The 25330-nt window shown below is 36.7% G+C and overlaps 1 protein-coding gene across 7 annotated transcripts in view; it reads right to left on the reverse strand.

Moving 5' to 3' along the window:
• The window catches only part of hts (adducin 1-like protein hts), a 56904-nt gene that overhangs the window by 16895 nt on the left and 14679 nt on the right, over positions 1 to 25330 (reverse strand). For all 7 annotated transcript variants that reach the window (XM_085200826.1, XM_085200823.1, XM_085200827.1 and 4 more), the window contains exons 3-7: positions 2928 to 3044; positions 1674 to 1847; positions 1405 to 1537; positions 899 to 1069; positions 306 to 473 (exon numbers count right to left, since the gene is read on the reverse strand). In XM_085200826.1, coding sequence (XP_085056952.1) covers positions 306 to 473; positions 899 to 1069; positions 1405 to 1537; positions 1674 to 1847; positions 2928 to 3026 — 745 coding nt within the window. In that variant the 5' untranslated portion in view covers positions 3027 to 3044. The remainder of the gene's footprint in view (positions 1 to 305; positions 474 to 898; positions 1070 to 1404; positions 1538 to 1673; positions 1848 to 2927; positions 3045 to 25330) is intronic.

A 25330-nucleotide genomic window follows, 5' to 3' on the forward strand; every position in this document is an offset into this window, starting at 1 on the left:
ATTGGTAGTTAAATTTAAATTAAATTTCCAAATTATGTTTGTTATGAATGAATATAAACAACCGCGCTTTGCCTTGCCAAAACAGAAGAAAGAAAATAATTAATTTTCAAAACCTAAGTGCTATCCCACTGTAACACGTCCCTCCGCATTAACCATGAGGCTCTTCGCGTCCCACACCCCAACTATGAGAAACCTAAACTCGCACCACCACACTCACCATGAGACACACACACATTCGTGAAGTACCCCGCGGCTAACGCCTCATATCATTGTGAAGCATAATCTACTCCACACCCCCAACTCACCGTGAGGCACCCTATGGTAGGCGACATCGCCGAGCAGCGCGGCCTCGTTGCAGAGCGGCAGCAGGCCGCGGCGCGTGGCGGACACGGCGAGCGCGCCCGCCGAGCGCACGTGCAGCACGCAGCGCACGTCGGGACGCGCCGCGTGCACCGACGCGTGGAGGGAGAAACCTGGGGAGGATTGGAAGGTATAGTAAAGTCCGACATTATCTTTATGAATTTTACCTATTCAGTGGCAGAATCCAACGCAACCCTCTTGTTAATAAAGTAAAGGAATGAAAACAAATAATTTCTTCTCATGGAAATGAAACCCACAACCCATTACGTATATACGTAGGTACTTAGTCAAATGCTACTACTGACAAACTCCTAGTCGAATCTAAAAAAACTTGCAGCCAAAATACTGCTTACACTGCTTCAAATTATTGTAATATTGTACCATACATAATGTTTACATAAAATATAGCCTATGTGTTATTCATGTATGTATATTACTGTAAAGTTTCACCTAAATCCATTCAGTAGTTTTTGCGTAAAAGTGAAACAAACATTCACCGTCACAAGCTTTCACATTTATAATATTAAGTAGGACTCACCCTCAACATTAACAGGGAAGTTAGTAGTACCCTGGTCCTGGACCACGCCCTGCATGTCAACCTTGACCAGCGACGAGGCGGTCACTTCGTGGGGCAAGAGACCTCGGGGGGTGGTCAGTACCTGTTCGACCGCTGTGTTGAGACGAGCGGTGATCTGGCCGCTGATTCCCGCTGAAATAGTAAATAAAAATATAGAAAATATTTGCAGTATTAGGTTACATGAATAAAAAAAATATTTAAAAAAACAAAACCCTAACTGCATACAACTAAAAAGAAAATTAACAAGCCCAATAGTTTTAATTGCCCAATTAATAGCCCAATTCATAATATTTATTGAATTTTAGCGACTGTCAAAAAGAATGAACATACAAGCTATTGTGTAGTAGACCGAAATAACAAAAGCGCAACAAGAACGTCATTTATATATCTTCAATAAGAATATCAATAAAAACTGAAATTTTACCAAATTTAGTATCAGAAATAAAAAGAAATGAAATTCCACTCACTCTGTGTCCATCCAAACAGATCGACCAAACGGTACACAGCAGCCAACTTGCAACGGAGGATCTTCTCGCCCTTCTCATATCCGACACCTTCGATACCGCGTATATCGTTGATAGGTAGGACGCAGCTAGGACCCTGAGGATGCAAAGCATTTATGGAAACCCAAAAAGACTAGAGAACCTAAGTTTGAAGATTCACAAAACAAAAAATTCGTTTATCACAAAAACTCAGTAAAAAACATAAGTTTACTTCTCAACTACTAGAATCTTACCCTAAGACTTCCAGTATGCAGACGTCCTCCAACCATTTCTCTGATCCTCTGCAGGAGAGGAGCATCATTGCCTTCGTGCAGCTGCTGGTCTAGAACTCGTTCCAATTCCTCACGGAACAGCTTGGATGACATGAGCGCTTCTACACGCTTTCGACGCTCCATTTCTCGGACATCCTGGAGATGAACAACAAAAAATACATTATAATAATAATATCAGATTTAATTCTCTAGTCAGTCAAATTTTTATAAATAATTAAAATTTAACTAGCGGTATAGAATCTCTAGAGAAATTAAGTATATATTTTTGTGTGACATTACATTACTTATTTTTTTTAGCTTCACGCTTTATCCCGCACATAGTCGTGTAGGCAGATGGGAGCCAGAAATCTAGTGTTGAGACCATGCTTTGTCTCGTTGAGAGAGGGAGAAAATGAAAATATTAAATATTTCAATTCCTCGAGTGTGAGTAGAACCCATAACATGTCGCGCTTACAGCCGCTCGTTTCTACCAACGCATGCACCACGACTGGCCCCTATTGTTCATATTCTTAAAAAATAGGCAGCTTCACACTATTTATCGCATAACAGATTGGGCAGAGGAGAGTTATTCTTAAGACAAGCCGTTCCATAATTCAACGATTTTCAAGACATTGGGTGTTGAGCGGCGCACCTTAACGCCGCGCTTTGACTACCAGAGCAGGCAAATGAAAATAAATTAAAAATAATTATTTTCTCAAAATAATTATTGATTTCACTCAGCTCACTACCAAAGCGAAAGTATACAAATTACAACACCAGTGTTTCGAGGATCTAGACATATCAATGGAAAAACAAGAACAGTGATTGATAACCTTATAAAAGATGTAATGGGCGGAAGATGTTGTAATATCTTAAGAGATCTCGAGATGCATTGTGACTACTTCACGGTACCAGATAATAATATATTAACCTAATAAAATAATAGTATCTAATAAGAGGACGTCGTGGCGCACCGGCACAACTATTGACTACAAACGCGATGGGTGGGTTCGATTCCTACTGCGAGAAATGAATTATTTTCATTACCTCGCTTCTGGTAACAAGACAAGGCGCGGCATTGAGTTCATCCAGTGCGTTGACACAGTGTCTCGAAGATTGAACGGAAAATAGAGAACAGAGTGTCTTCACTCTAGGCTCCCCTGCCTGCTATATGCGGGATACGGGGTGAAACTAAACAAAAAGAACGATTCCTCTACTAAAATAATGAACACTCACAGCATCAATATCAGCCGGACGCTGTTTCAATCTTTCCTCCTCCTCAGCGGAGAGTGGTCCGGTGCCGTTCGGCAAAATCTCCGTATCTGTGTCCGCCATTCCGCTTGCTTACTTCCGCTGTGGACAAAAAACAATATAATATTAATAAAATGTATATATTTTTTTTATTTAGATTCATATTTTACCTCTAGCGGGGTAGCCAGAGAGAACGGAACACTAAACGCCGCGATCAATTGCAAAGCTATCATTTAAAGGAACCAAATGAATTCCATTATCACCTAAAATGTGGTTATACCTAAACTATTTGCTGAAATGGGGCGGCGTATAGTTTCACCAATTAAAAATCTCCACCAAATATGGAAAAAAAAGCTGTTACGTAACAATAACGATGAACAAACAAACAAACAACTGACCCATTTATAATTTTCGCAACCGCTGGCCGTGGGAGAGATGCTAAGCTTAGCACACAATAGAATATAAACAAAGTAACTTCTACATAAATATATTATGAAACTTTTGTGTGAATTAGGTAATAATTACACTTTCGCTAGCACAGACGAATCATTGTATTATATTTTAATGTGTCAGTTACACATGGACAACAAGAGAAGTCTGTGGGGGGTGCCTGAACCTGAAAATTGCGATCCAAGTGTAAATTTAAGAGGTGGGAGCCCCATCTATTAAACTTGGAATATATAGTATGAGCATTAACGCTCTTCTCTACCGACACCAAAATTCGAAATGGTTCGAAATAGGCACGTTCTACAAAACAAAATTGATGATAGTTCTAGACCGGTTCAGATCTTTTAGATAACTATAGAGAATTCGAGGTTATACGCAGATACGATAACTTACACCAAAACAAGCTAAATATGCAGAAGCCCCTCTCTTGCGCCAATCTCTGACTGGACCATTAATTTTTTTTGTATTACGCAAGCATCAAACCTATGATTAACTACACAACAATATATTTCACCGCCCACGCAAAGGAGCAACGAACTCTCCATTGTTTCTTTTCTATCAGGGTCATAATCAAAATTTGTAAGTAGTATTTATCTAATACGTTTAGATATTAAAAAAAAAAATAAAAAAGAGGGTATCTCTAGGCGCAATGGGGTAATTTTTGACTGTACGCACTGTGTATGTGGGTTTGATCACCACGAGTCAACAATAATATTAATAATTTCCCCTCTCTGTTAGACTGGTACATAAAACAAGACATACCGCAACGTTGCGTCAACACGCATTATCTCGAAAATTGGGCGGTCTTCCAGGTACGAAGTGGCTTAACACTACGTTCCTGCTGCCTACCCTGCTATATGCGTGATACAGCGTAGAACTAAATTCTACTCTAAATTAATACACTACTAATGTAAAATAATAATCACAAACGACTTTTTTGTTACCAGTTCAGTTTTTTTAATATGACAAAAAAAATACAATTACAGGTTATACCATCATTACAAACCTACTATATCATTATTTATGAATAAACCTAAAAAGGCAACCGTTCAAGTCATTAAGAAAAAAGAAAACGTGCCAGCTACAAACGACGAGTTTTGTAAATTTGTACGGATTGCAGAAACAAAGATCTTAAATAAGTATTTCTTATTGTTTTATATCACTTGTGAGAAGTGTTTCCTCAACAAAAAAACTTATATTTAATAATGGATAGATAATAAAATACGACGAATTGAGGCTGTCGTGGCCCAGGGGAACAAGTGTGTGAATGTAACTCCACGTTTGTGGGTTCGATCCCTGCTCGAGGGAATTAATTATTATTTATTAATATTTACATTTCTTCACTCTGGCATCAAGGTAAAAGCCCAGAGTTGAGTTCCTGCGGAAAGTGGGCAAATAAGTGTCATAACACTAGGTTCCCTCTGCCTACCCTGCTGTGTGCCGGATACAGCGTAAAGCTGATTTTATAAAATACGACCTACAATTTGACATGTCTTATGATAAAAGATTTCTAACCATCACTTCTCATTTACTCGGAACAGTTAACTGAAGCCGCGGTGATAAAATGTCCAATACCATAGGGTTGTCACATATGAGAAACTAAAATTAATAAAAAATCTCATTGCTATATTATTGGACATTCATATTGCTGAATCTAGTTACTACTGTAATGGTAATAAGTAGTATGCTTAAAAAAAAAGAGAAAAAATTAACTAAAAGAGATCAAAAGAAAAATGATAATGAAACACAAATATTGTAAAATCTTATTTAGTACCGCTGTAGCTTTACTTAAGCAGATACGGCTGCCACATGTGGTTATACGATTTAAAAAAGGATAGAGAAAAAAATAACGAAAGTGGAAGTCGTGGAAGCTTAGCTTGCAATAAAGATAAAGAACAAAAAATGGCATCCTAATATATCCCGCAATTAGCAAATAGATAAAATATTTCGTATCCCAAACAGCGATCACAAATATTACGTGTAGAAAGGCGGAACTAAACGCCGTGCTATATCGTGTGACCAGAGCGTTTACTGTCTACACATAAAGCTCATATAAATAGTTAGAAAATAAGAAATTGTATATCATCATCATCGTCATCCCAGCCCTTGTACGTCTATAATAAATATATATACGTATATTTTAAACAAATACGGTAGAAGCATTTCTTACTTCCCCTAAATACCTTTCTTATTCCTTATCATGGAAACTAATTGTTTCTGCTTTGACCCAAAAAGTCATACCATACTTTTCCGTACGAGTTACCGTTATATTACATTATTATCAAAGATATAATAAATACATCATAAATTATTATGGGCATAGTGAATGTGGAGCGGGGCGATCATCCTCTATGCAATAGGCACGTGTTAAAATTACAAATTACTTCACGCCTGGAAACACAGTAAGGCTAGATTCAAACTAACGATTTAAATTAAACTATTTTTTTTCCAATATGTCAGTCAAACTACAAACATACTTGGAATATATACGATAGTTTTCATTTAGATAATAAACTGATACTAAAATGACAAAGAAGTTGTCATTTTAGAAAACCTTTTTAAAAAAACTGGTTACCATGACATAGGAGGAACAAGCATAACGCCCGTGGCTTTGATTCTCAGTCGGGTGAATGAATTTTATTTAATTTTTAATTTATTTTCATTTTCTCACTCTAGCAGACAAGACACACCTTTAAGTTCGTCCCTCAACACGTCGTCCCTAAAATTGGGGCGAGAGTGTCTTAACACTAGGTTTCTTCTGCCTATCCTGCTCTGCGGGAAAAAGTGTGAATTCATTTTCTTCTTTTGTTACAGACACATTAATGAATTAAAATTTAAGTGACACCCAAATCAATAGTAATTTTAATATGAATTACAGAATATAAGTATTTATATTAAAATATATTATGTAAGGAATCAGTATCTACTTGAAGTATCTTATCTTAATGATAACAATTATGTAGAGAACTGATAAAAATAAAATTTCATTTATTTCCTTCCTTTGGGCTGTAGTTACATTATTCTGATTTTAACTTCATTATTTCATATATTAACTTTCAAAATTATTCTCTGTCATCACATTACCTCAGAAGATACCGGAGTAAACAAGGGGATGGAACCCATAAACCATATCCTATACAATCAAACAACATATTCAAATATATAAATATATGGACGATATATTTATATATTTGTAACCTGACGCCGACCTGTAAACGAAACGGTTATGGGTTCGATTCCCACTCTGGAAATAAGTTATTTCGCGTGGTATTTTGCATGCGGGAAATATGTCTTTGTAAGTAGTTTTTACTTGCGCTACGTAGAGTACCGCCAACACGTAATGTTAAAATTGGAAAGTCCTCAGGAAATAGAATGTTTTACCACTGATAATTTGTCTACCTTGCTACATGCGTGAAACAGCGTGAAACTAAACAAAAAAGACACGAGTAGGTATATATGCACGTACAAAACAGGCCTAAAACCGCCTAACCTTGAACATTCAATGCTAGCATCATAAATAGCGAATCACAGTACTAATTCATACGATACATTGATTTAAATTACCATATAAATTCTGTATTTGCACGTAACTGTTACATATGTAACTGTATTCACTCACTCACTCAATATGGACAGAGCGATGGATTTTTATACGAGAGGTGTCGGTTCAGCTACTGGTTGGTACAATTAACCTCTTTCAATAAATAATAGTTATAAACATTTTCAAAAACTTATATGATACATTATTGTGGTTGTTGTGGTGATTTGGTAGAGGAAGCGCAGCGTTAAGTTCTGCCACTACACGAAATGTCTCGAGACTTCGACGGAAAGTGGAAAGCGTAGTAAGTGGAGAGCAAAGCGTAATTATTTTTAAAATATATATTTCTAAAATATAATATAGATTGTAATAACTTGTAACCAATTTACATAAAGCTAATTTAACTATTTATTATTCTTAAAAATTAAGGATAATAAATTCCGCCTTAAGTTCCGCCCCTCGACACGCGTATATGTATATAATAGTGGAGAACGATAATGTCTTAATGGCAACGTTGTCGTAGTCCCTTAAAAATTCCCTTTAAATCCTTAAAAATATTATTTAGCTTTTTTTAATTGAACGCAAAAACTCTGTACACATTACCAACCCTACCATAAAAGGTCAACAACCGCATGACATTTTGACACACGTCCGTAGACCCATTCAAACGCCATAGAGTATGAATTATAGATTTATTGATATAAATTGTATTCATAATTCATAAGATACCGTCGTGGAGAAGCGGCACCGTCTCTGACTTTAAAAGCGACGTTTGTGGGTTCAATTCCCACTCGGGGGAAAGAAATATTGAATATTTTTTCTATGTCTCGAATTATCCAATTCGCCTCAGCTTACATGTACATTGTAAATAACATTGGTACTTAATTAGTTATTATCTTGTTACCTAGAAACCCAGTTAAGTATTTAGTTCAGTTTGTTTGTGTCTGATATGATTAATCTATATACATACATATAGAAAGAAACCAATATTCTAATAGTCTGAGTCACCTTGGAAATAAAATTTATTTAAAAAAAAACGGTTTATATAAAGCGAATATAGGGTAGACGGAAGAATCCTGGAAACCTAGTGTTAAGAGACTCCGCCCCCTTTAAGACACTTTCGTTGTTTTCCACGTCCCGCCGAATTCTGGAAGAAACTCAACGCCGCATAAGATCTCATCCTCGTTGCCAGAGCGAGGAAATTAAAATATTAAATAGTTAGTTATTTCCTCGGGTGGGAATAGAACCCACGACGGGTAAACACGGGCCTAAGAGCGTATGTAAAAATGTTAACATTCCACCGGGCGAGAAGGCAACTTACACCTACCACGCACATACCATCTTCAATCACGACTGAGCTTTTGGTACCGAGATGAGGTAAGTAAAGGGTGTTAATAACAAAACCGCAGAAGGACATTTTATTTTCATATTTAAAAATAAGTATGAAATAGTAAATGTTAGGAATAATACAAACTAGTCTTACAGTAAATATGAGTACATATATTGTCTTATTTTTTTCGACTAAATCCCGCATGAAGCAGAGTGGCCCAGAGGGAACCTAGTATTTAAGACACTCGTTCCCCACTATCTGACCAATTTTCGAAAACTGAGAAAGGGCGACTATTAGAAAAAGAAAGTGAAATTATATCAAATATAATTATTCACTCGAGCGGAATAGAACCCACAACCATAGCGTTTACTGTCAATTACTTCACCAACTTACATATATGTACCTGCAATGTATATACACATATGTTTGTATTAAAAACACAATATCTGTTTCATGTCACTTGATAACACATCGGTCGGGGTTTGACCGCGAACGGGCCACCGAAGACTGTCCAAGTGTCTAATGATTAATCATTCATGCATTTTAAGGTTACAAATATAATGATAACCATCATTATCGAAATATTTTATATGCAAATTAAAAATAATTCATATTTTTTTATTAATTAATTAAAATATAAAATAACGCAGTGCTAGGTTCCCTTCTAACACGTAGAATATTGACACTAGGCCTAATATCATGTGCGCGAGATCAAGTATGCATAATGTAGATTCGAATTCAAGACAGTAAATATCAATTAAGTCTAATTAAGTCAAATTATGTTGGCGAATGAAAGTTTCTTAATTTAATGTTGTTTTTTCAAATATTTTATGTCAACGAAGCGAAACTGAGACCAATTTATGTATGTGGTCATTAAGAGCCGTTCCACATATTTTTAATTAACGGGACCGGAATTTTCGGATCCTAACACCGCGTAATTTTAGAATTTTACATATAATCGTTCTCTCGAAAAGGAATCGTTAGTTCTCCATTCAACGTGACACTGGCGAAGTGATTTTGTGCTCAACTGGCACGCTCGGAACACCATATTAGAAAAAACAGAACAGAACAGGAATCGAGACTACAATTATCGCGTTTACAATCAGAAGACAACACAGCGTCACAACGGCCTTAACCAATAATATCTTTATGACATATAACTTAAATAATTTAAGTATGTTCTTTTTTAGCTTCACGCTATATCCCGCACATAGGAGGGCAGGCAGAGGGAACCTGGGAGCCTGGTGTGCACTCCGTCCCTCACTTTATGCTGAATTTTCGACGTATTGCGTGGTAAGTGGCGGAACTCAACGCCGCCCTTTGCCTAGGTATCAGAAAGAGGAAACGAAAATATTAAATATTTCATTCCTCTCCGTGTGAATCGATACTACAACCGTCGCGTTCACAGTCTGCTCCCTGCCAAGATGGCCATCTCTCGTTAAGCACGTATTGAAGGAAATATCGAATTAAATATAATAATTTAACTGTGTGATTCGAACTCACAACCTTTGCACTCCAGACGTTATACCACTGAGCTAAGTTGGGCCCAATAGACTAACCAATAACTGTTAGTTAAAACAATAATAGCCAGCGACACGTTAATAAATATGAAGATTTATTCAAATAAGGTTATTTACATACTGTCGTGTTTGTAGAACAGTTGTGTCACTTACGTAACTGGCATGTTTATTTTTAGACTAGTTTATGCGTGTGGTTTTAGCCGTAAAAAAATCTAAATAGAAAGAAGAAACTTTAATAAAAACTAACGTTCTGTTTGCGACTTCGTCCGCATGTATTATAAGATTATGATTTTTTATTGTCAATTTTAGCCAAACGTCTGATTGACTGCAAACGCAACGCATGCGGGTTCGATGCCCACTAGAGGAATAAATTACTTCAATTCCACGCTATGATAACAAGACAAAGCTTGGCGTTGAATCTTGCCAGACGCCATGTCTCAAAAAATATTAGGTATTTAAAAGTTTAATTTTTTTATGGCTTGATGCTATCCCGCATATAAAAGAGTAGGCAGAAGGAACCAAAACAGGAAAAAGGTGACGTGTTGAGTCGCAGAACTCAACTCTGCACTTTCTTAACCTGACAACCTATCGCGTTGTTGTACACCAGTGAAATTATTTTAACATACATATTATTCTTTAGCTTAATTTTCTTACTTTCATAATAAATAAACAAGTAGGTTACATTGTATAAAGAAACCAAATAAATTACCGACACTAACGCTACTAATTCCACTCAATCCATATAATAATCTTTAATAAGCGGATCAAGTGTCCAAAGCCCACCCACAATCGCCAAATAAATATGTTGTTTGTTTGAAAGAACGTACTAATCTTAGGAACTACTGGTTCTTTTACTTTACATTCGAGTCGAGCCATTGCGTATGGAATGGTGGCGTTAAGCCGCGCTTAAACATGTTACCGAAGCGATGAAAATTAAAAAACATTATTCTTCCTAGTGGCAATCGGAACCAAATTAATTAGCTCACAATCTCAAATTTAACCTCCGTATGACCAAAATAAATAGAAAAAAAACCACACCTTGCAAAATTACCTTCTTAATCCTAAAAATCGAACACCCGACCCTCCGACACCACATTGACACAATACACCTGATTAAGAACGAAGCCCCACACGCCCCACTTCCTAGTAATCGGATATGTAATACTTTTATATTATATGTATGCATAGACTACAGTGGTATAGTGTGTTCACCCAATGACTGTTAAACGCGGTGGTGGTAGGTTCGATCCCCAATCGGGGGACTGAGTTGCGTGTTGAGTGGCGGAATTGAACTGTCCAAAGCTACGTTTACAGTGGCGCTCGGTGTCTCTGTGCCATGATGGCCTCGATCTACTTCATGAGACGTATATGAGCGTGAAATAATAATGATATATTGGATATAATAAGGATTAATCTGTATTATTTTATAATTGGATTTGAACTTGTTATTAAACGTAGGAATTTGTTACAAGGTTCCGTTCTCGATTGTTATTTAATGAAAATAAACTTCAGCCTCACGCGTTTCTCCCGCCTATAGCAGATTATGTAAAATTGTAAGAGAGTCTAGTGTCAAGACACTCCGTTTTTATGCTTTTGGCCCTATTCAAATCAAATTGAAAGAAATTTTAGTTCATATAACACGAGAACATATATGGATATATAGGGCTCTAGCCTCAGGAAATAGGTCAGTTTAAAAACATACGTGTTACCGTGAAGAACTTTAGACGTCACTTTTTTCTTTCTTTTTTGTTTTTGAAATTTAAAATAGATATGTGTATATCTATAGCTACAACTATAGGCCTCTATTATTTTTTTCAGCTTCCCACTGCATTCCGCATATAGGAGGGCAGAAGGAACCTATCAGTTCAATTAACCTTTTAATTTTCGCCTGATTTCGAGAAGAAATTATATGTTTAGGGGAAACAGCGCTTTAACACTAACCAATCTGCTTTATCACTCAAATCTCTTTCTCCGCTTTTAGTATATTCGGGAAACATTGCGTGATGAACTATAGCGCTTGATGCTGCCAAACCGAACAAATCCAAATATTTCAAACAAATTCAACTAACATTTTGTTAAGTGAAATTTGATTCATTATTTTACAATAATCTCAAATTTCAATTGAACTACTTCAAAATACTAAATAATGACTAATCTGAATCATAGTTTATTTTAGGACGACCACGTGGCAAACAAAAACATTCTAGACGTTTGAACCTCGAAAGACGATAGAAAATAAAAACAAAAAACACCTGTCAAAATAACACAACAATGCTAATAATGGAGAAAAAGAAGACCAAACTGTAGACACGTCTAATTTAGACGGCGCGCGGTCGTGGAATGCGCTTCCGTCGTTCCAAATTTAAAATTTCACCGGTGTTTTTTTTTCTCGTTAACATGGAAACGTGTTTCGGCTGAACGTGATTCTGCCTTAGCGCAATTATAGGTACATTTAATTTTGTAATTGTTTATGTTGTGTGGATATTATAGTGGTTTAACGATCGTAAATTAGTGGTTTAAGATTTTTTTATACGTTTATTAAAGTAGTTATAATTTGTATACCTATATTTTAATTTTGAAAAAGCAAAGTTAAAGTAAATCCTTTACTTTTTATCCCTAAAGAAAACAAGCGCCAAACGCTCATCATTCTCTTCAATAACGGACTCCATCCTCGTCAGTCCTCATCTTTTACGTGATACTCTTCCAATATAACTGATACTATATTTCCGAAGGTCAACCAACATTGTTTCATAAATGTTTTATGGAACATTTGCGTTACCATAATTTTTGAAAATCAATGATAAAAACAGTTTATTTGTATTAATTGTTATTAATACAAATCAACTGTAAAATGTTCTAAATAGTAGATAAAGTACGTTTAGTTTTACATTTCTAAGCATACAGACTCGTCGTCGTGTCGCACAATTATTACCAAGAAATTACATTAATAGAACACGGTGATGTAATGGACGTTGAACTTCGTACTCGAGACCGTCGCGGCAAAGCAGTAGTTAGACTGTAAGCGCGATGGTTGGGGATTCGATTCCCACTCGAAAGATGAATTATTTTCATTTCCTCGCCCTGGCAATAAGACAAATCGCGGCGTTGAGTTAGCTCCATGTCGCTGGAACCGACTTTAAGAAAATCTCTACTTTTTGCTTATTTTTTACCTACCTAACTAAAAAATGTAGTAGTTAATTTTTTTGTAGTACCAATAAACACGGAAGCTACGAAAAAAAAAACTGCTAGGAAACTATAAACAGTACCGTCATATATATTACTATGTAAGCATAAAAAAAATAACCTTAGATTTATTTTAATCATGGATCTTTGGAGAAATTCTATAATCTATGACAAATAATAAAAAATATCCGGAAACTACAAACCATAATTAATATTTAAACTAAAAAAAATGGGAAATCAAAAATTAAAAAAAAAAACGAATACATATTTTTATTCTATAACGTAATATAAATTATCCACTCAACTTATGGTGCTTATTATAAAATCAAACCCATAACAACCGCAACTAAACTAATTCCACTGTGTGGGAGAACGTTTCCTTATTTTAGGACCATCCTTTAAGTTAAGTAATCCTTTACATCAAGGAAAGGATGGTCGTCATTATTAAACTTGTAATATTTTAAATTGTCGTATCGTTCGGGTTCGAATAGCTTTTTGGAAAATGGCCAGTCGTGGCGCATCTCGTTGTGGGTTCGATTCCCACTCGAGGAAATGAAATATTCATTTAAATTTATATTTTCATTTAATTCGAGGCAAAACGCAGCGTTGCGTCCGCCACTTAAAACGCAATATCTCCAGAATTCGCCGGAAAGTGGGGGTTCCTCTGCCCACCCTGTTGTGTGCGGGATACAGCGTCTTAAAACTTCCAACGACGTTCCTTCAGCCTCTCCTGCCCACACAAATTTCGTGGCAGATTAGTATTATTAGTAGCAGTATTATTAGTTAGATTGGGTGGCAGAACTCAGCGCTGCAGCGAGGAAAAATAACAACCAACTCCCCTAGAGGAGAACAAGAACCATAGCATTCTCACTGCACCACGATGTGCACGCGATACGTATAGTAGGTACCAACATAGGGATATAACAATAAAATTTATTCCACTTAAAATTTAAACCGTCTCGAGCGCGTCTCGCAAATAATTTAACTCGTCCCGTAGTAGCGTTTGGTACATTTTGCAAGCGGAGATTTGTTTATATATTTTATACTTGATTGAATGAATCCAACCATCAAAAATACATATTTTTTAAGGTTCATGTTCTGTTCTGTTCTGTTCTTTCTATAAAGGCGTTCCGAGCGTGCCAGTTGAGCACAAAATTACTTCGCCAGTGTCACGTTGAATGGAGAACTCACGCAAGAGGTTGTACGGTAAAAAAAAGGAATAATAAAGGTTCATGTTGTATCCTGCATCTAGAAGGTTTGATAGCGAGAGACAGAGAGCCTGGTGTCAAGGAGTCTACTACTTTTAAAGCCAGGCGTCGTATTCCGCCACTCAACACGCTGTCTCGGAAATTAAGCGGGGCGGTGCGTGGAGAACGGAGTGTATTAACACTAGGTTTCCTCTGGGTATTCTATTATATGCGTGATACAGCGTGTAGCTAAGCTTATACATTGCACCACCCTCATTATACAACACGTTGCGCAATCTCGCAATCGCTCGCATCCTGATCTGGCATTTAGAGGTTACAAAAAGGCATTCACGATGTGATCACCACAAATAAAAAGTCAACTTTCAAACCGTACTTAAGGTTTTAAATATGCAAACTTACATTTATACTTATCTATAGGTACTTAAAATTGTAAATCTGCAAAGTTTACTTGTTTGTAAGGGCTTAACTCGGCAACTACTGCTTCAAATTTAAAAATCTTTTAGTATTGGATAATCCATTTATTAAAATAGGCTATATGATATATTACTTCATTGTTACATCATCACAAAGTGTGCCTGTAAATTGTAATTGTTGGTTGTGGATTCGATCCACTCAAGCAAAAGATGAAATATTTATTTACATTAATATTTTCATTTCTACGCTCTGGCGTAGTGGCAAAAGCGCGGCGTTGAGATCCGCCACTCAACACGCAACACCTTCCGAAATCGGCGGTCTTACCCTAGTCAAGTCGTAGTTCTTTATGTGGTATTAGGCTTTACTAAATATGAAGAACAAATAGTTAATACATGACACACTCTCTAAGAGCATCATATGTGTAACACCCTAAAAGAAGTCGTAAAAAAGAAGATCAACTGAGACGTCCGTTTATGTTCTTAAACCACAATAAGTTTTGCCGGAATAAGCGTGCGAGTTCCATAGTTGTAATATAAACTGAGAATAGACGGATGAGTCACTCTATTTGTCTCTTCAATGTAGATACACCGCATATTGAATAGCGTAACTAAACGCCACATTTCGTCTGCCTAGACTGCGAAAAAAATTAGGATGTATAAAGCTCACAAACTCACTATTGAGTAGAATTGTAGATTGATATGTATGGTGGTTGATATTTAACATTAATTTCAGATTGATACCTCCATACTCCCATCCGCGATCCTGAGTAAGTGGTCTTGACGTAATGCCAGACATACGGACAATAAAATTATCCTATAAGGGTTCCGTATTTTTATTGAGGTAGGGAACCCCAAAAGTCGCTTCTAGTTGAACATCTGGACCCATAGGAGGAACCTATCACTACCAATGTTGCGCAACAATCCATAACGAATGTCATAAAAGAGATAACTCAAAAATACGTACATTAGACGAGGTTTAAAGCCCCACTATAAACCCAAATCGATTCTATAAATATAATACACACACCGTAACCATTCATGAAGCGTACGTTCACGTTTACGTAACTTTGTTACAGTACGACAGACGAGTTGTGGCCGCCCTGAAGTTATTTAACCTGTATGTACACCACTATTGTATAAAAGGACTTTCCGAGACTTCGCGTGTTGAGTGGCGGAATTAAACGCCGCGCTACCTTACAATATCAGTGAAATGAAAATAGCTCATTCCAACAACCGATCAACTCGTTTACACTTAGAAGCTACAGCACTGCAAGTTTTTATTTAGCGTCGAGAGGAACTCGTGTCCTCTCGACGCTAAATAAAAACTTGAACTATATAAATATAGTATTGATTATATTTTATTAGGAGCTATTTAAAGCTATAATACTGAAATAGGATATGACCTTCATGGTACCACAAAAAGGATAAAGGGCAAAAGGACAAACTATACATGTAAGTTATATAAAAGAAAGGTCAAGCTATTGACGCTATTAAATCCTAATATAGAGTATATACGTATTTTTTTTTTAGCTTTATACTATATCCCGCACCTATTAAGTTAGGCAAAGGGAACCTGGGAACCCAGTTTTAAAACATTCCGCAAGCATTTCCTGTTCAGAGGCGGAATATAAAGCCGTGCTTTACCTTATTATTGGGCAAGGAAATGAAAATATAAAGTATTTTACCAGTGGGTTATTAACTTGCTAGGCACAATATTTCAGAAGAAAGAAAATAAAAGAAACTTGTCATCAAATTCCCTCTGCCTACAAAATTTATAGAAAAAAATTAAACTTCCATCTTAAAATACCAAGACCGCAACCCTGCAAATCTAAACAAACCAGCTTCCCCCCCATATAAAGAGCACTACACTACATATTCATTACGCCGTCGAACCCACACGGGCACACCGCGCCGCGCCCCGCTATAAAAGCGACCCCACGTCGGGCGCCACTACGCCGCCGCCTTTCACCGTGCCCTAGCAACCGAGCGATCGATACGTCGACGCATTTTGACACAGATCTGTCTATTCACGACATTTTATAACACTTTTTTTTAACTTCACGCTGTATCCCGAATAAAGCAGCAGGGAACCCAGTGTTAAGACATACCGTTCCCCAATTAAATGTTAAGTAGTGGGACCTAACTAGCTACTTCCGCATCTAGCAGAATGGAACTTAGCGTTAAGACACTCTTTTCCACGAACCGCCAGATTTTCGAGACATTGCGGATCCCAATGCCGCGCTTGCCCTCACAACCATTTTGTGAGGAAATCATAATATTTCACTTCCCAGAGTGGGAATCGAAGCCGTAACCGTCGTATTTACACTGGCACGCTGACGGCCTCAATCGGCCCTCTTGAGGATATAAATTATTTTCATATCCCCGTCGTGTCACACCAAAGCGCGGAGTTTAGTACCGCCCTGAAGCCATTCAACATTCGACTTCTCAAATTTGGGCTGAAAGAAAAGGACTGAGCGTCCCAGCACCAGAGTCTACCTTCCTACTCTCTAACCCACATGGCAACAGTAAATCAATAGCCAACATCCCGGCGCAGGCTTTACCAGCACGCAGGTTTACATTGTTTCGTAGAATATAATACGATAATAAACGCTATTGAGACAGTGATAGCTGAGTGTAGTTGGAAATATACTGCATTGCGACAAAAATTAAGTCCAATAGTAATAAAGTTTTATAGCTTCACGCCGTATCCGTCACTTAAGCAGGGTAGACAGAGGGAACCTGGCACCCTAGAGATTTTTTAAATATATTTTAACTAAACACTACAGACACGCGGGCCATATCTTTTTTTAGCTTATCAAAATAAGCCATATATATTTTAATCTACTTATTTTGTTTTTATCTGTTACTTAAACTGGGCTATTAGACTAGACATAATTATATGCGGTATTTAATTCCTAAGAGAATCCAGTGTTTTATAGTGTTTTTTGCTTTGGACGATTTTAAGTGTCAGAATATAGGGAATTTGGTATGTGGAAGGCACAACTGAAGCTGTCATAGCCTCTACTTTAGAGGATATAATCTAAATTTAGGACACTCCGTTCTCATTAAGAAACTTTCTGTTCCCCAGTTTCCGCCGAATTCCGTTCCGGAGGCATTGCGTGTTGAGTGGCGAAACTCATCACCCCGGGATAAAAATCGTGATATAAAAACATTCTTTATTCAATTACGCTATTACAAAGACTTAAGGATTGTCAAGTTACATCAAAGTGATAGTAATATCAGTTCTACAGGAAGCTACCAAGTTACTAATAACATGAAAAAATACTCATCATTTTTCAGAGGCTAACTTACAAATGCACATACAAATACGGCCATATTACAAGCTCAGGTTAACTGATTTGATGTAATCCACTGTAACTGTGGTCAGAGTTACCTAATCCCCTTGCCCCCCTCATATAGAATATGTTATATCTTTGGTTTAGTGTAAACCTGCTAAATTCGTTTTAGTGTTGACCTTTATTGTGTTTCATTTCTTAAAGGACAATGATCTACATTATTGCTTTATCTATGATATTTTATCACACTCTATCTCGTATATAGCACCGAAGGCAGAGGGAGCCTAGTGTTAAGACACTCCGTATCCACGCAACGTCAAATCTTCTAGACATCGTATGTTAAGCGACAAAACTTGCCTTGATACCTTAGCGAGGAAATGATAACCCATTCCCCCGAATGGGAATCGAACTCACAACCGTGTTTACATGCAGACCCTTTGCCGCATTAAATATGTACATTTTCTGTTACAAGAATACAAGTGTCGGCCCCACACTGGGCGCCACGTAGTCGGTGCGACCGATCAATATGAACCACACGCACAAACATACCGACATTCCTGTTTGACGATTCCATTAAAACTTTATTTATTATTAAAGGCGTAATTGGACACCGTCGTAAAATCATCCCTAAAAATTTATTATTGTACGATATTTCAGAACCATATATGTATATACATATTTCAGCAAATTTAAGAATACAGTAAGCCAAGAAAACGTTGCAGTGTTTATGTTGTGTTGCAGTTGCATACTCTTCAGCTTTATTGCTATTTCTGTTTTTATTATTAATGTTTAAATTATTATTTATTACTACTACAAATCTTATATTCCTCATATGATAAACAATACGAAAATCTTTATTTATAAGAAAAAAAAGGCAAATTCTAGCAATAAAATAAACACATGTATTAATATATAACGTTATTCACCCAAATAATTGTATCCCTAAAAGTAATTTCGTATTAAATTTGGGGATTCTCAGAACTTCCACCCCTAAACAACACCCTCGTTTCTTAGAAAGCATAAATTTTCGTGTGTCATTGACCATGTCGGGTACTGTAACGAGTATATCAAGTTCAAATATATTTTAGAAAACATCTTATATTTAGAAATGTTTTTATTTATTTGAATTACAATAAGGAATTTTGAATTTTGGTCAGACCAGCCAAAAAATATTTCGTGTGGAACATATTCACTTCACGCTATATTCCGTATATAGCAAGGTAGGCAGAAGGAACCTGGGTAACCTAGTGTTAAGACACTCCGTTCCCACTAAGACACTTCCGGTCTTCAAAGTCCACTTTCCGTGTTTTTTCGTTGAATGTTAAATGTTCATAGTTAAAAATCTTTGCGTTTTTCGGTATTGGCTGGCGAAACTCAAAGCCAACGGTTTACTACCTTAATGTGTTCTGTTAAGTGGCGAAAATTAACCCAAAAAATATATAATCAGCGAGAGGAACAAAAATATATCTAATTATATTCTCTGCGTCAGATTGAACTCATAACTATCGCTTTTACCCAGACACCTTACACCACCACAACCACAACTAACAACCATCATAAAAAAGAAAATATCAAACAAACACTGTCACACTAGACAAAAATACATAAAACATAAACAGATTTACATCAAAATCAATCAAAAGAACACATCAAAAATCAACCTTAAAAACTAAGAAACAAAACTCTTTTTGCAACGCTACGTAACCATCAATTAAAGGAGGGTAGATTTATTTGCATCGGCATAGTTGAAGAGCCGTTATGCAATTAAAAATGCGAAATCCCAGACTTAGTGTCCTTCAGACTGGAATGTTTTTTCATAGTGAACGCTATCGACTATGTTTTTATCCGACTGCGTAACATATGAAAGGGTAATATGGTTATCAGTCTACGGGATGTATGTATGTTTGTTCGTATGAGGCATTGTAGAGACGAAACAGATTTAACAATTTTGATGATTCAAACGTCAATGTCAATATTAATAAATACCGTTTACGGATTTAAGTTCAAAGCTACGATTTATCTTATCAAATTGATAAATTGAACGTACTCTACATCTTTAGTATTTATAGGAGAAACAGAGAGAACAAACACTGCGTAAAAAATAATACAAGATAACAAAAAAATTTTAGGGTAAGTTTTTAAATTTTTTTATCCATGCCTTACGTCACTCAAAATTAAGAAAAAAAGGGATAGCAAGAAATATACAAATAAAAAAAACAAATATCAATAAACAACAATAAAATAAATAATTAAGACGACATTCCGTTATGGGACTCGAGACATGCCGTAGCGTTTAGTTCCGACCTGACGGCGCCCATAGGGCATGGGGGTAGACGTTCATTGACCTGTATTGATTTCCATGGAACTTTAGAGTAGGCGTTCTTATACATGCACAAGAACCACAATTTTTTTTCAACTTTTAATTTTTCTCGTCTATGATGGTAGGTAGAAAGAGAAACCCTTTAGTTAAGACACTTTGTTCCCCATGCACTGCGCAAGTTTCGAGACATTGCGTGTTGAGTGGTGGACACAACACTTTGTCTTTATCCATCACAGAGAGGAATTAAAAATAATTAATTTGCCCTGGAGTGGGAATCAAACGCAAACGTCGCGTTACAATTTAAAATTAAATAATATTTTTGAGTTCTCAATGAAAAATTATTAATATTTTTTATTGTCTAAGGCTGCCGTTTTCAAGAAAAATGGGCGTTGCGTGGGAAACGAACTGTCTTAACACTAAGTTCCCTCCCTCTGCTTACCTTACTGTTATGGGACACTAGGTGAAGCAAATATTCTTAATACAAGGTGTTTTTATTATAATGTTCGTGTGAAATATCAAAATTTATGCATAAGTAATGCATTTTTAATCTATTTGCTTTTTTGTGTGCATTAATTGTACAAATATTAGAAGTTATTAGGGACGTGTATTAACCTCAAATAATTTATTTAATAAAATATTATTATCGTATCGCAGTGGAACAGCGTCTGACTATAAGCGATGGTTGCGAGTTCTGTTTTCATTTCCGTTCCTCACGTTTTTTCCATGTATCCCTCGTAGTGTTATTTGACACCGTGCGTTCTCTTGCCAGAGCAAGGAATAGATAATAATTTATTCCCCCGAGTGGGAATCGAACCTTCGCGTATACAGTCAGACGCTGCACCACGACGGACTCTATAGTAATAAGCCACAGTAAATACTGACGGGAAACGAGTTGTACGCCCGTAGCTACTTTTCATTTTCTTTTGTCCTTTTATACGCAGCAAAGTAGTCTAGCGTCGTTTTTTATAACATTTTTATTTATTAAAGAATAAAACATACAATTTTTATATGTATTTACAATCCCTAGATCTATCAACAGAAATTTGAAATTAGTTTTTATGTAGCTTCACGCGAGATATACGCCCGCACGTGGCGGAGTGTACCTAGTGTTAAGACACTCCGTTCCCCACTTATCGCCAAATCCTCGAGCGATATTGCGTGTTAAATAAAAGAACTGATTCTCTCGAATGGGAATCAAACCCAACCACTAATCGTCGCGAATACCGTTAGATATCGTGCCGCTGCGTTACGACGGCATGAATATTTTTTCTCTTTTTAATAATACGAGACAATACAATTTTACAAATATATATACAGAAAAGACTTATATACCCACGTAAACGGAAAAAACCTATTAGGTATATAAAATAAACATTTACAATAACCAATATTCGAACCAGCACTCATCTCTTTCCAATTTCAATCGTACAGTCAATCAGTACTATCTCCATGCCATCTGTACCTCAACATCGATAGTATGAATAAAATATACTAAGTAATTGCTTCACCCAATCAATCGATGTGGCGTTCTATAGACCAAAGTTACATAGTACATAAATGAATGAAAATTGAAGCCGTCGCCGCTGACTGTAAGCGCGATGGTTGTGAGTTCGATTCCCACTTGAGGGCATTATTTATTTTTAGTTTCTCGCCCTGGTAACAAGACTATGCGCGGCGTTTAGTTCCGTCACTCAACACGCAAAAAGTTGGGGAGAGATATTTAGCACGAAAAATTATATAGTCAGTAAGAGGAATGTAGGTGAGTCATAGTGGGTCCACTCTAATTGTACTAATTAGATCAATTCTACGAGCGTGGTGTTATCAATGGGGGGCTCTGTGCCAAGTGAGAACGAAGGGCGTGCGTTCCAAATGTTTAATTGCTAACTATAGTTATCTTCTTTGAGTTTCGTATAGCTTCACGCTGTATCCCGCATACAGCATGGTAAGCAGAGAAAACCTCACTCCGTTCCTTATTTTCTGCTTACATTTTAAGAAATTGCATTTTAAGTGGCGGAATTTAACGTCCCGTTCGGTCTTGTTACCGAAGCGGAGAAATGTAAATAACTTATTCCCTTCGAGCGGACATCGAACCCCCAACCGTCCCGTTTACAATCAGAAGCTGCATCTCAGCACCACAACAACAACAACAGTTTTACAAACTTAAAAAAAAAATGGTTCTTCGAACAAGACAAAAACTCTTAATCACTTCCATAGCATTCGTTACTTCGACCTCAAATGCTAATTAACGTCGTTTTAGGCTCAAATGACCTGATTAGTTAGCTTTACTTAGCGAGGGAGTGCTGGAAATGTCGTAATGTATATCCTTATAGGGGGTTCAAGGCCGTCGTGTCACATGGGCAAGAGCCTACGACTGTGGACTCACATCCCTCTAGGGGAAATTCAGACACTCACAATCGTGGGAATAGATTGAATTTGAATACTTTTAAATTTCACGCTCTGGTGGACCAAACGCGACGTTGAGTTACGACACTTAACACAACACGTCAAGACTCTCCGCTCTCCGCTTTCCATACAAATTTGAGACATTGCATATTAAGTCGTGCTGCGCAAAACAAAAATTTCCTGCAAATTTAAATCGAACCCACAACCATCGCTCAAACATTTACAGTCAGAAGCTCCTGTAATTCCAATTATAACAAATTAAATTGAATTCTAACAGAAAACTCACAAAAATATAACAATTCATCTTTTATTACGAGATTTATTATTAAGACAATTTCAATTTTAGAAATCTGTTACATTAGTTTCCGGTCACGTACTAAATAGAATAAGTTTAAAAATAATTTTCTTTGTCGACTTCACTGATATTGGAAACAAGAAATTACATTGTAGCTTCGTGTAGCATAATAAAATTATTTTAAGAAAAAAGTGTTTTTAGCTTTATTTATTTTTTAAAGCTTTTCAAATGATACGAGCCAAACTGGAGGGAGTACTAGTTACCTATGAAGATTTCCATTCTAATCATCTTGACTCCATCATCAAAACAGAAACACCACATTCTTAAAGTGCCATAGAATATGCACGGAACTATAAGTTATATGAGCCTAGACTCGAGTGGTTTACTAGTAAACTCTGAAGAGTACAACTACTCGGGTCCTGGCTACATCATCAGACCAGCTTAACAATACCATATTAGAGTATTATCACCTAAGCTACGTACTACCAAGTCTCACGATGACACAATTATTATAAGTGACTCAAATTCACTTTTTTAGATTTTATAATAAAATTACAAGTCGACCTAATAAAATGTGTTAAAAACGCGGGTTCAATCCGCTAATTTAACTTTGAATATTTTTACACGATATAAAGACAAACCAATAAAATCAATAGTTAAAATCGCCAACGCCCACGCGATGCCCTATAAGGGCTATGAGTTATGAGTCACGAGGTCGTTGGCCTGCGCGTGCGCAGCCTTAGTGCCTACCAGCCTGGCTTACGGTACTGCGACTGTTCAATGTAAATAGTGCGGTTTGTGTGTTGAAATGTATGTATGTATTTGTATTACTAGTTGTCAGGAATAATGTATTTAGTAATTTATATACAAAATAAATTAATAGTTTAAAAATCATAAACACGCTTACAGTTCCATTCGCCACGGTCGAGCAGGGTTGGGAAAACTTTAACGGCAATTGACAATATTTATTAATATATCATCGTTTGTTTGTGCTGTAATAGAATTAAAGAAAGTCATGTAATCAATAATTCATTTGTTAATATTTAATTGTTAATTGCTATTGAAATTTGACCCACTCTAACTGCCAGTTCCATCGTCAGATTCTAGACCCCAGGAGAAACCGGCTCCATCAATAACCGGTGCGATGACACCATACTTTTCTATTGTCACGTCAGCTACGTACAACTGCAGTCAGTAGTAGTATCAGTCTAAAAATTAAGTGGAGCAAATAAGTTGCGTCATGGGTCATCCTCTACCCGATCGATCTAAGAATCGTAGTAGTTTCGTGTTTCTTTTTGGAATCTTTCCCTGTGGTCAAATAGATACAACTAGAAGTTGTGTATGACACATGATATATTGTAAGTGACCAAAGTGACGAAGACCACAGGTACAGTGAGTAGATAATATCAAAACTATTACTGTGAAGTAACCTTCCTCAAAAAATAGAGTATTAAAAATATTAATAATATTTTTCAATTAGAAACAATATTTCCTGAGCTAGGCAAATAAAAACAAACTCTTCAGCATTTTTATATTAAGTAGAGATTTATCTTTAATCTTTATATGTGTAGGCAAGTACAGTACTGTCGACGAGTCGTGACTGCTAGCCTACTTCAGTAGCTATAGATGACTTCACAGATTGGATTTTAGGATTGTTCTTACATTACATTTTTTTTCCCGAGCGAATGAGCAAAAGTTCAGAAAACCTAACTGGATATTACGTCTATAGGGACAAATGATTACTCAACGCTCATTACATCACCTGACGGAACCCTAATGGCGGGGTTCCGGACGCCGCCAATTGGGAACGGGAAGTAGCAAGATGGCGGCGACACGGATCGAAGTGTCGGTTGTGATTTACATATAGCTAGTTCAGTACATTTGCTCATTTGTTTTATTTAGCCTTACGTATTGTCACAGTGTACAGGCGACAGTTGTGAGTTCGATTCCCACTCGGAGGAATGACAATCTAGAAACAAATTTAAAACTTGCGGCGTTGAGTCCTGCCACTCAACTTGCAATGTCTCCGGAATTCGGCGGAAAGTGTGGAAGTGTCTTAGCACTAGGTTCCCACTGCCTACCCTGCTGTATGCGGGATACAGCGAGAACCTGTATGAATAAATTTAAAACTATACGGTCGTTTTTTATTTCTTTCTGCAGCAATGTCTGGAATTCTGGCGAAAATGAATTAAATAATATAAGCATTGCTCCGAGTGGTAATTGAATCCACAACCGCAACTTTCGCAAATTTTCCTATTTGAATTGTACCTAAAATATTCAATAACAATAATAAACAAACATGAAAAAAAAATCATGACCTAGCAACACTATCAACAGGTGACACTACAATAAAGAGCTCTAAAACCTTGACACAAAATGCGACCGCCGTATGAGAACCCAAGGCTCAGGATGTATGTACATATAATTTCATACCT

The sequence above is a fragment of the Heliconius melpomene genome, chromosome 17, assembly GCF_056956725.1.
Source record: "Heliconius melpomene rosina isolate 202511_hmr_F chromosome 17, ASM5695672v1, whole genome shotgun sequence".
NCBI classification, from domain to species: Eukaryota; Metazoa; Arthropoda; class Insecta; order Lepidoptera; family Nymphalidae; genus Heliconius; species Heliconius melpomene.